Source organism: Rhododendron vialii, chromosome 6a (genome assembly GCF_030253575.1).
Source record: "Rhododendron vialii isolate Sample 1 chromosome 6a, ASM3025357v1".
Classification (NCBI taxonomy): Eukaryota; Viridiplantae; Streptophyta; class Magnoliopsida; order Ericales; family Ericaceae; genus Rhododendron; species Rhododendron vialii.
The window spans coordinates 13,318,934-13,331,762 of record NC_080562.1 but is presented as its reverse complement, the minus strand read 5'-3'; the positions used below and the strand labels follow the sequence as shown (position 1 = coordinate 13,331,762).

Below are 12,829 nucleotides of genomic sequence, written 5' to 3'. Positions count from 1 at the left end.
CTTATTTTCTCGGGACTGCATAGGTTCTTTCAATGCCTTTGCGGATATTATTCGAGTTTGTATCGTAGGGCTTATTTGCTGATTGCGATCTTTCCCGGATAAGGATAGAGTACTTACGCTTTACGATGATAGAGTGAATCTACCCAAATGATCCGTTGTTTCCTAGTTTTGGAAATGGGTTTAATATCGTTAAGTGGGGAAGCGTACTGATTCGATAAGGGCGTGATATGGAACGTTTGTAGGATACGGGTCCGCATGATGATTTGGTAGAGGTTTTGCATTTGATGTTGGTGTTTACGGTAGAAACCTTGCCAAAGGCGTACGACGAGGAAAATTGTGCGACAGCAGAAGCAATTTCACCCCCACTTTGTTAAGCAGGTGATGAGGCTTAATTTGATTAACCAAACATGCAAAGGATTGTGATGAATGCCTGAAACACTGTCATCTTACTCCGAGATACTTCTAGACCTGCCAGAGCCTTTAGATAGTGACCGTGTAGTGCCAAACTATTTTTGTAGATCGCTAGAATATTAGAATCCTGTTTAGATCGCTAACCGACATAGCAACTATGTCTAATCCGTAGTCACGCGCCAATTTCGGGGACGAAATTGTTTTAAGGGGGATAGATTGTAACGACTTTGATTTTTAGTAAGTAAAAAATTTCGTTAAAAATTTAAATTTTATTTTAATACTTGGATTTGCTTCCAAAAAAAAATAATTCCCTTTTAATTCTAATAATCTGTCATAATTAGATTTTAGTCCTTTAAAAATTCACTTATTGATTAAAATCTCTATTTGGCAAATATAGTTAGCTTCTAACTAATTAGTTAGAGAAACCTAACTACCAAACCATTTAGTTACCTTTTAACCATTATCCATTAGACAATAAATGTTAGGGAATTCTTTATCCATTGGACAATAGAAAATCTAGATTTTCTACCAAAAGTACTTACTAGATTTTGTTAAAGTACCCATATATATATATAATTATATACACATGCCTAAAGGACATATGGTATTATTCTAGTGTATATAGTACCTCACCCTTTTATCCATTGGTCAATAACCGCTAAGAAAATTATTACCCATTGGATAATAGCATTAGTCTTGCCAATAAGTACAAGGGTTATTTAATTAAATCATTTCCTAGATTTCCCATGAAATGATATACTCATATATATATATATATATGTGTGTGTGTGTGTGTGTGTGTGTGTATGTACTTTATAATATAATACTCTAAGATATCCTAAGTACATAATCTAGTATTTTAATGGAGCATGTGCCTAATAGGATTATTTTAATAAGGAATTTTGATCTTTTAATTTTTTTATTGGATATTGAAAATCTAACTAGATTACCTAGTACATACTTATATGTATTTATTGCCTCATGTACACACACACACACACACAGATATATATATATATATATATATATATATATATATATATATATATATATAAACCTACTAGTACACATGTGCATATTAGAATTTTTTATTAGAAAATCTTGGCCTTAGAAAACTATTAGATTATATAGTACCTTATGTACTTATATATATATATATATATATATATATATATATATATATATATATATATATATATATATATATATATATATATATATATATATATATACACACACTACCATAGTACTAGTACTAGAGAGAGAGAGAGAGAGAGAGAGAGAGAGAGAGAGAGAGATTGGGTTGTACCTTGACATTGATCTTCCATGATCTTTTCCATATGTATAGTTGTATACTTTCCTAGCAAATCTATCTCCCATTGTCCTTATTTGTACAATTACCAATTTTAAAACCTTGTACAATCCTCCTTTCCTCCACCAATCTTTCCATACTCCAATCCAAAGTACCAAATCTAGCCTTGCATGCCTATGAACTAAGTAGAAGATGTACAAGCAACCTTTAACCTAACCCATCAAGCTTTCAATCAAGCTTGACAAGTGAAAGAAATCAAAGATATAGAGAGAGAGAAAGAATTCGGATGGGAGAGAGAGAGGGAGAAGCCTTGGCCTATAAATACCAAGCTCATTCACGCTTAAACTCACACCTTCACTCCTTTGCTCTCACTTCTCTCTAGAAACCATTTTTGTTGTCCAGACAGCCTATTGCCCTTCGTAAATCCTCATTTTTCTCCTGCTTAAATTAGTTCTTAGAACCAACTCCCTTCGGGACAGTTGTAGAGGACTTCGAGACCTTCAAGTTAGACACAAGAACCACTCTAATCGGTCAAGAAATGACAAAGATACTGACATCCGAAGTTCAGTAAAAATCTCGAATTTCCAGTTCCAGGCAGCATACTGTCTCTTCCTTTATCACCATTTTTCTCCTACCTAAATTAGTTTCTAGGATCAACTTCCTTCCCAAAAGTTGTAGACCGCTTCTAGAGCTTTGATTTCGACCCAAGAACGATCATATTCGGCCAAAGATTGACCGAGTTACTGCCATCCAAAGTTTGGTCCAAATTTGCGAGTGTTACCACTCGTAGAATTTTCCAACTAGCTTATTCGGCCCCGACTAGTTTTGGATCAAGGTAGATTAATCTCTATTCATTCTCCCTAGTATAACTTTAGGTATTTTTGCTTATGATAAGGTAAGTTAATGTATTAGAAATAGTTAGCAAGCTCGTTTTACTAAAATCTTGAAATGAAATTACGATCTTGTAGAATCATCTTATTCCCTATCCCTAAGTATATTTAGAATCCCTAGTCCACTAACTCTACCTATAGTATAGAATCATATCTTGAAAAGTAGATTGTCTTTAGTTCAAAGTATAAATAACCTTGATCGTTTTCTCTAAGTAGATAAGGTTATCTATCGTTTATAATAGTTGGAATGCATGATTGTCAACTACGGATTTTTGCTAATGGAACTATGAACACGTTGAATAAATGATCCTTACTTCAATAAACATATGTTGTTTTGAACTTCCCACAAAGAAAAAAGAACAATTTTCGAAAGATAAGACTTTATCATTGATTCGAAGTATTCTTATTTTGATCTTTGAATGGTTGTGAGCATAAATGCGTGAATTGTTTGTATTTCTTGTTGATAAAGCATAAGTGATTATCACTCCAATTACGTCTGTACATGTGGCGTTATGCTTTAAGTTATGATTTGAGCATGATTAGTAATATAGGGTTGGATGATCTTGTTAGTTTAGGTTCAAGATTTCAATGAATGATTTATGATTACGTATGTGATAAGTCCTACCGTGGAGTCGTTGCATGAAAACGAGACACAGAAATCAAAAAAGTAGAAACATGACACCTAGAGTGTGGTTAATGAAGAGATGTGTTTTGAAACCGCAATGTGGCCGGACTTGGTAGCCCATTGTGTGTATGAAAAGCCGCGATGAGGCCGGACTTGGTAGCCCATTGTGTGGATTGTGAAAACCGCAACGTGGCCGGACTTGGTAGCCCGTTGTGTGAATGAAAACTCGTAATGTGGCCGGACTTGGTAGCCCATTGCGTGGATTGTGAAAAACACAATGTGGCCGGACGTGGTAGCCCATTGTGAAGATTGCCAATGGGGCCAGACGTGGTAGCTTCATTGGTAATATGGCTTGGTTAACCGCGGAGAGGAGCCAATGAAAAGTTTTGTGTGCCAATGGGAACCGGGTGCGGCGGAACCATTGTGAGGATACTCGGGAGACCGGAACGGCGGAACCGAGGTTGGGTGTGTTAAAACGAATTTGGAAATGTTGATTTGGTAATGAAAGGTGAAACCAGTGACATGGTCTACGACGAGTCGCGTAGGAGAAACACAGAGAATCTTGGATACCAACGTTAGTTGAATATTGACTGTGAATGTGTCATTGTTAACCGTTTCGTTATGTATGTATGATCTATGTGAAAATCGTCAGTTTTATAATCTATTGTTTGTAAGTTAAGGGTTAGTGGGTATGGGTTATTCTATTGAGCTTTTGTAGCTCATGGTGTTACCTTTTTGGTGACCCTGACATATTGGTGGCGACGCTGGTATAATGTGTCAGACTTTGTAGATGAACAGGGTGAGCTGTACACCTTGGAGGCTTTCGGAGCCGAAGAGCTGGCTAAGATGAAAGAACAGGCAGAGCTGTAGTTAGGAACCTTAGTTTCCCTTTCCTTGTGTAGTGAAAGTTCTCTTACGGAGGTTGCGATTTAATAAAGAGCCAAGCTCTTTTTAGATATTCAATAAAATTGTTTATTTAACATTTCCAAAATTGGGGGCGTTACAGACACGTTGCTTATGTTTATAAAGATGTTCTTTTCCATGTTTGATTCGAGCTATTATAGATCAAGATTGTTAAAGCTTGCTTTTCTTTTTTTCTTAGAAATAATAGAACATTGGTTGCTTTATTAAAAATGCCTTTGCCATGGTTTGATAGTGAGTATGCTTAGGATAGACCAGAAATTTGGAAGTAGTAGTGATAGCAGTGGCCGAATCTCAATCTAGAGATTGCCTACGTATCACATGAAGGGAATCATGCCATAAATGTAGTTTCAAAAGAGATTTGTTTGTGTTTTTGTTTTTTGTTTTTTGTAGCTAGGGTTCATTTGGGTATTTTCTTCTCTTTTTATGGTCTTGATGTTGCCTAAAACTGCTATTGTGGGTTTTTAGTTTTGCGAGCTCTTTATTTATGCCTTAGTTTTTGCCTAAGCTGCCCTTGCGGATTTTTGACTTAACAGGCTACTCTAATTTTTGCTTGGGTCGGCCCACCCTTGTGGTTTTCAGCCCAACGAGCATCTTTCAGGGGTAATACTTCCTCAGCTTGTCGATGTTGACTGGTGTTGTGAATTCCATCACATCTAAATCTACAATGTATGCTGCTCCTCCAGACAGTATGCGTTTGACGAAGTAGGGTCCTCCTGAGTTTGGTTTAAACTTGCCTATCAGGTCTGAAATGTGGCAACGGATTGATTTGAGTACCATATCTCCCACCTTGATATCTCTTAATTTCACCTTTTTGTTGAATGCTTGCGCAATGCAGCGTTGATACCCTTGTACATGGTATAACGCTCTTAGTCTTCTTTCATCCAGTAATGCCAACTCGTCTTAGCAATTTTGAACCCAATCCTCTTTGATCATTTCAGTCTCAACCAAAACCCTTAGTGAGGGTAGTTCTAGTTCGGTAGGCATGACAATTTCCATCCCATAGACCAGGGAATAAGGAGTAGCCCCAGTTGAAGTCCTTTCAGTCGTTTGATAACCCCATAGTGCTAGCAGTAGCATTTCTGGCCAGTCCGTGTAGATGTCGGTAGTCTTCCAAAGAATCCTTTTGATGTTTTTGTTTGCAGCCTCAACTGCCCCGTTAGTTTGAGGTTGATAAGTAGATGATCGATGATTCTGTATCCCAAACTTAGCAAAAAGTTTCTTTGTTGCCCCTTTGAAGTGCGATCCATTGTCACAGATGAATTCGTGAGGTACACCATATCGATAAATGATATTGGTGCAGATAAACTTGGCCAAATGGGTGGCTTTGAGGGTAGCACAAGAAGCTGCTTCTACCCACTTGGTGAAGTAGTCAATGGCTATAAGGATAAACTGATGCTTGTATTTCCCGTTTGGATTTATACTCCCAATAACATCTGTTCCCCAGGTGGAGAATGGCCAACGGGATGTCATGCTATATAATTCTGTAGGGGGAATAAGCAAGCGATCAACGTGAGTTTGGCATTTTTAGCATTGGTGAACATAGTCAGCACTGTCGGCCTCCATCGTAGTCCAGTAGTATCCTTGACGTAAGATCTTCTTTTGCCATTGTTGCTCCACTCATGTGTGGCCCACAAATTCCTTTGTGTATTTCCTCCATCACATTTTGCTTTCTTCTGTTGTGACATAAAGTTGATAGGGGCGCAGGTGTGCTTTTCGATACAGTGCTCCACCACAAACTACGAATCGGGCGGCAAACTTTTACAGGGCCATCTTATCCTTTGAGGTGGCTTCGAAGGGATACTCGCCCTCTTCCAGGAACTTCTTCATGTCCTCATACCATGGTTTTCCATCATTTTCACCTTCCTCAGTGAAAGTGCACTTACATGCTGGCTTGACCTTTTGCTCGATCATTAGCGGCCGCATTATGAACCCCAGTGATATTTTGACCATGGAGGCCAATGTTGCCAGTACATTTGCGAACCTAATACTCATTCGTGGAGTGTGCGTGAATATAACAAAGTGGAATTGTGGAATCAGAGTTTCCAGCACAAAGTGGTAGAGTTTCAGCGTGTCTTCTTTAACCTTCCAGTCTCCTCTTGCTTGGGACACCACTAGGTTTGAATCTCCAATGACCTCTACCCTTTTTGCCCCTAGTTCTAAGGATGCCTCCATCCTAGCAATGCAAGCTTCGTACTCAGCTTGGTTGTTGGTGACTTCATACCTCAATTTATATGATAGAGGGATATGAGAATCGTTGGGGGAAACTAGCAATACCCCTATGCCATATCCACATTGGTTTGATGCTCCATCAAAGTAAAGCTGTCAGGCGTCGTCTAGGAGAAATAAGATGTCTTCGTCAGGGAACATGAAGTCTTCTGCTTTAGCCTCTGTCACAAGATGATCTACCAAGAATTCTGCCACAGCCCTTCATTTTACTGATTTCCTTGTCATGTATTTGAGGTCGAACTCTGTTAGCAGCAATAACCACCTAGCTAGCTTTCCAATAAGTGCTGGTTTCTCGAAAAGATATTTGATTTGGTCTAAACGAGAAACCGGAACTACCGGATGTGTTAATAGGTAGTGCCTTAGTTTCTTTGTGGCCCATACTAGCCCCCAACAGGTTTTCTCTAAAGGAGTGTATCGCGTTTCATAGTCTATCATCTTTTCACTAAGGTAGTATATGGCGCACTCTACTTTGGCATTGTTTTATTGTGCTAGCATACATCCCATGGATGTGTCCGTTACCGAGAGATACAAAATCAATGGTTTTCCAAGGATAGGTGGTGATAACACAGGCGGGTTCTGAAGGTACTCCTTGATTGCCTCGAATGATTGTTGACAGTCTTGGCTCCACTCAAAATCCGTGTCTTTCTTCAAAAGCTTGGAGAGAGTATCGCAAGTGGTTGTGAGTTTGGAAATGAACTTGTTAATGAACTGCACCTTTCCCAGAAAGCTCCTTACTTCCTTCTCTGTCTTGGGTGGTGATATCTCCATGATAGCTTGTATCTTGGAAGGGTCCATTTCGATAAGAAATCCTAGCATCTTTCCTGTGGTTACTCCAAAAGTGCATTTTTGAGGATTAAGACGTAACTTGTATTGCCTAATCCTCTCAAAGAACTTTCGGATTGCTTCATAGTGTCCTTCCTTTTCTTTTGATTTAACTATCATATCATCGACATATATCTCCACTTCTTTGTGCATCATGTCATGCAACAGTGTTGTCGCCATCCTTTGGTAAGTTGCTCCAGCGTTCTTCAACCCAAATGGCATTACTCGGTAGCAGTAAGTTCCCCATGGTGTGGTAAAGGTGGTCTTCTCTCTATCCTCTGGAGACATCAGAATTTGATTATACCTGGAGAACCCATCCATGAAAGATAGCAATGCATGTCCTGCGGTGTTATCCACTAGCTCATCTATGTGTGGCAATGGAAAGTCATCCTTCGGACTTACCTTATTGAGATCTCGAAAATCTACACAAACCTTGAATCCCCTAGTCTTCTTTGGTACGAGAACGATGTTGGCTACCCACTGAGGGTATTTGGTGACTATAAAAAATTCGGCGTTGATTTGCTTACTGACTTCTTTTATTTTTAAGAACTATGGGCAGCGTGCCCTGAGAAAGGCGGATCGATGAGTGCGCTTTTTTGGCAGGCGAGCGCTCAATTCAGAGTCGCCACTTGGGTTTGAAGGTCCGACACCCACGGAACCGAACTTGAAACGCTCGCTGTGCTGTTTGATTTTTGAAAAAGGTGAAGGCACCTGTCCTTCATAACCATATTTGGGTTCGGGAGTCAGGTTACGAGAGGGGAAGGGTTTTAAGGCACCCCTCTTGCCCAATCCGGAGATCGGTCTCTATTTAGGCATTTGCAAAAACGTTTGCGATTCTGTTTGATTAATCAATTTATTAGCCAATTAGAGGCAGGGGAACAGTTTAATGGGATTAAAGCTGTAACATTTTGCAGGATGTGATAGAATAGCATGGATGGATGAAATATTGAAAAATAAAATGAGATAAAATCCAACACTGTGACAAAATATCAAAACAGTGCCTTTGTATGAATTTGACACAAGCAATGGCCAATTTGCATGCATGTGTCTACGTGCATGCAAGCCCACCATCGCGCGACAAACCCATACATTCGCGCGCGGGTTGATATCCTTGCAACAGGTTAAATTTTATCCTCTTCTGGGCTCTGGAAGGACCAGTGCTCACCCAGGACAAACCAAATAGTTATAAGCAGTTGATAAGCAATTAATATACAATTTAAAGGCTAAAGAAGCCCTACAAATAAGCAAAACACCCCATAAACAGTGTGGGGACAAAATAATGGCCTAAAGCCAAGTTACCCATGTAAGGTGAGCCACTGGTCAGAGGCGCTCCGGCGCACGATGGTGGCGCTCAGGTGCGCGATGGTTGCGCTTTGGCGCGCGATTGTCACGCCCTGGTGCAACCAGACCAGTGCTTGGTTTGCATGTTTATGGGTTCTGGGACAGGTCCAAAATGATCCCAAGGGTACTCCATAACAGCAGATATGCATATTGAACTAAGACTAACAGTTTATACTAAGGAAAGCAGTAAACTAGTTATTATCATGCTTACAGAGATCTATATGTAAGTAAATACATAAAACAGTAAGAAACCAATCCCCACATGGTCCTGTGCGCGCGGCCACGGAGTGTCGCGCGCAAGACTGGGACCGTCGCGCGCTGGTTCCTACCATAATAGTTTTTGAAATCCTGCCAGGTTTAAGACCATAACTGGTATTGATTACTAGCCTTGGCCCTGCCAGCCCCCCTCAGGGATTAGAACAGAAAACAATAGGTATGCTATACCTAGATTGAGTTTGAAAGAGGTTGAGCTTTGAGGTTTGAAGTTGATTAGGGTGCTTATGTTGAGTATTTTGAGGAATGTGAATTTGGATGAAAAACACAAGAGCTTATGTGCTTACTCTTTTTTTGAATTTTTGTAACCCTTTGAAAGAGCAACAATGGGGGCAATATATAGGAGGAGATGGAGGTAGGTATGAGCTGCAAAGAGGGGAGTTTAGCCAGTCCACGAGGCTGGCTGAGGTTGCATTGGTGGCCAAGTTTCCATCTCAAGAAAAGTTGGTGGGAACAAGCATTGCGCTCCAGCGCGTGATAGAGTCAGTCCGGCGAGCAAGGGAGTCATCTGGCGCGCGAGGGTTGCGCCCTGGCGCGATGGTCAATGGTCAAACTTTGACTTTTGACCACCACCTGGCAGTTTGACCATTGCGTGAAGGTCTGGGAGCAGCGCGCGTCAGTAGGGTTTTTGGCCTTTTGAAATGGCTTAGGATCATGTTAGGTTCAAGGGTTTTTCAAACACTCAAAGCTCAAATGCTCATCATTCCTGGGGTGTTCTTGATCCGTTTCATCATCGGGGAATCAAATACCGTAAGTAAACTAATCTGGAAGCCCGGATTTGGGTGTCTACCGTAGCCCCTGTTTGACAGCACTTGAAGCACCATGGACTTGGTACAAGTAATGTCAAAGATATCTAGACACCCCTCAAGGCAATCCAGAACAAAGGATACTAGCAATGTAGACTTGTAAACTTAAGAAACCTGATTGGTGGAATGGATGGGCAGTCCATTGTTGGGGATGGAAGTAGAAGTGGACGAGTGAATCGCTGCTTGTTGATCAAATTTGGACATGACAAGCTATCGCTGCAGATTTTGGACAGGATAGGCCATCATTGCTGGGGATCAAGCTATCCTTGGCACAAAGCATTCCAACAAACACGGGTAGGTCGTGTCAGGCAGGTTGAATTCCATTTGTTGGGAATCAGAGCCAATCTCCTTATCAAAGACCATCCGAGACAGAGCAATAAGGCTGCTGGAAGATATGCGTGAAGCTAGACTGATGTAGAGGTAATTGTTCAGGGCAAGTCAAGGAGGACTCTCCTGGGGAACGATTAGTCGTGGATGGTTGGACCATTGCTGAATGACTGATATGGACGATACGGCAGACCGTCGTTGATGATATGGCTGACCATCACTGATGATATGGCGGATCACTATACAAAATGATCGAGCCATTGAAAATTGGATAGGACCAACTGTCGTTGATTTGAATAGGTGGATCACTATACAAAGTGATCGAGCCATTGAAAATTGCATAGGACTAGCTGTCATTGATTTGAAAGGGCGGATCACTATACAACGTGATCGAGCCATTGGAAATTGGATAGGACCGGTTGTCGTTGATTTGGAGACAGGAAGATCAGTGGGTAGAATGATCAAGCCGTTGAGAAATTTGACAGGACCGGCTGTCGTTGATTTGAAGACGGGAAGATTAGTGTGCAGAATGATCAAGCCATTGAGAAATTTGACAGGACCGACTATCGTTGATTTGAAGACGGGAAGATCAGTGTGCAGAATGATCAAGTCGTTGAGAAATTTGACAGGACCGGCTGTCGTTGATTTGAAAGGGCTGATCACTATACAAAGTGATCGAGCTGTTGGAAGTGGGACAGGACCGGCTATCGATGATTTGGTTTCCGCGGGAGATTGTATCGCAGCCCTTTGGTAGACAAATCGCATGATGGCTACTATTCTGGCATAACTCCCACAAACTGGCCACCTTCCTGTTTTCAACAGCTGATATACACAATATGACAAGATGTATACTAACAAAATGCATAAATTGAAAATGCAGACCCTTGCTAAGGGCGGCTCATAGGAGGACAACGATGCTTAAGGACTATCACTGAGCCCTAGTACTTTACTGTCTTTGCTTCTGAGATGCGCACCCAGACAAAGAGACATTGAGTGGGCCAACGTGCCCAATTGATATAGTAACGGCATTGGGCCTGCGCGCCCTTTCTTCGATGCTTGGGCAGACGTGCCCCTGAGATATGCTTTGATTGGCCTTGGGCAAACATGCCCTTTCCGTTGACGAGATTCCACTGCTTGTGGGTTACAAATACTAGGGTAGCAATGTAAAAATTGCATTTTTCAGTTTATTAACTCTCTTTTGCAAGTGTTTAAGAGAATATAAAAACCAACCACTAACATCTAATTTGCATTGACAAGCGAACTGAATCGATACACAGATATGCGCACATGCACAAACTCGCCTAGCTCAAATGAAAAGTGAGAAAGAACCCCAGGATATGACGTGGACCTTTAAACACATGGAAAATAATGAAATTTGGGCATTAACGTGCCAAAACTCAAATATTCTCTTAGACAGATGAAACTGACACTCGCGTAAGGCCAAATAGTTATACAATGACCTGTACGAAACTGACAAAACTGGGAAACGCATCCCAAAACGACAATGGATTGAAAAACTGGAAAAATGTCACAAATACGGACATAAGACTCGAAAGACGACTCATATAGGCCCGAACTGAAATCAACACCCCTGCACAATACATTAGGTCTACATGGTATGGCAAAACTTGGCAAAAGCTCCTTGAACAGGACTTGAAAGTAGTAGCTCACTACTATTGATTGTTGCTCAAATTGAAGCAGGGTGCGCAGGTTTGAGACCAACACGCATCATACTGAATGAGCACGCATGAGTATCGAACTAGCGCGCGTGACTGCAAAGCTGTTGCAGCTGCTCAAACTAGACTTCGCTGAATTGAAAATAAACTGTGAGCCGTTAGGCCTCGCTAGCATTTCATTCTATTTTTTATGCTTAAAATCTTTTAAGGCTTTTGCTTAGCTTTGAAATTGAAGTAGTAGTTTGAAACAAAATTGAAAGATAAAAGGTTTTCCCCTTTTTGCATAGATGAAGCTTGTCTTCTTCTCGACCACGGTGATGCACCAAAGCCTTGGATTAAATTGATAGACCGAGTCTCAAAGAGAGAGCGCCTACGTATCCCATTTTTGGGAATTAGGTCAAAACGTAGTTTAGGCCAAGGTTCACTCGTGTGTTTTACCTCACCTTTTACGCTCTAACTTTTGCCTAGAACTGCCTTCTCAGGTCTTCAGTCTAGCAAGCTTTGACTATTGCCTTTACTTTTGCCTAGACCTCTTTCATAGGTTCTCGATCTAGCAGGCTACTCTAACTTTTGCTTGAAACTGCCCACCCTTGGGGTTTTCAGCCCAACGAGCTTTTTTCAGGGAAAAGGCTTTTGAATCGATCCATGCTGACCAATGTGTTGAATTGTTGCCGTTGAGGTTGATGATCTTTGGCTGCAGCCCCAGATAAATGGCTTTGATAGCACAGGGTCTAGAGTGCTTCAGTTGACATGCCTCGCCTCAGGCCAATTTGGAACTTTCTAACTTGTGCTTGGCGGAATGCTGTTTCTGCAAGCTTGAACATGGTATGAGACGCTGGACCTTTCGAACTTTGCTTTACATGGTTTGGCACCCCATAACAAAGGGATTTGATGTTCCTTTATCTCGGGATCAATGCCGGGCGTGTCTTTGTGAGACCATGCCAAGACGTCGATGAACTCTTCAAGCCTGTTTGGCACAATGCTCCTCTGGGGACAACGTTGAACCAATTTGAACCATTCGGAGGTCTACCTCATCTTTCAAGTTTATTGCAAACTACAATTTCAATTAATAGGCTGAGCATGCCTTTCATTTTCCCTTTCAGCGAGGGAACACATTTCCTTGGGGATGATCCCATCGAAATCTATCCTTTCGTCGTTAGGGTCGACACAGTTTATTCAAAAGTCAGCAAAGTACT

The 12,829-nt window shown here is 41.1% G+C and overlaps 1 protein-coding gene across 1 annotated transcript; it reads right to left on the bottom strand.

Annotated features, from left to right (window-relative positions):
* Nucleotides 1–5,920: 5,920 nt before the first annotated feature.
* On the bottom strand, nucleotides 5,921–7,183 carry LOC131328411 (uncharacterized). The gene is made up of 2 exons (XM_058361358.1): nucleotides 6,908–7,183; nucleotides 5,921–6,481 (listed from the first exon to the last, which is right to left on the bottom strand). The coding sequence occupies exons 1-2, from the start codon at nucleotides 7,181–7,183 to the stop codon at nucleotides 5,921–5,923; spliced, it is 837 nt and encodes a 278-aa protein (XP_058217341.1).
* Between the last annotated feature and the right edge of the window lie 5,646 nt (nucleotides 7,184–12,829).

What these genes read in the sequence shown, in the direction of transcription:
- LOC131328411 (XM_058361358.1), bottom strand. Translation starts at nt 7,183, where the DNA reads ATGGACCCTTCCAAGATACAAGCTATCATGGAGATATCACCACCCAAG. An exon ending in CATTGATTTTGTATCTCTCG is followed by an intron (nt 6,482 to 6,907) that starts GTAACGGACACA and finishes GACGCCTGACAG; the next exon opens with CTTTACTTTGATGGAGCATC.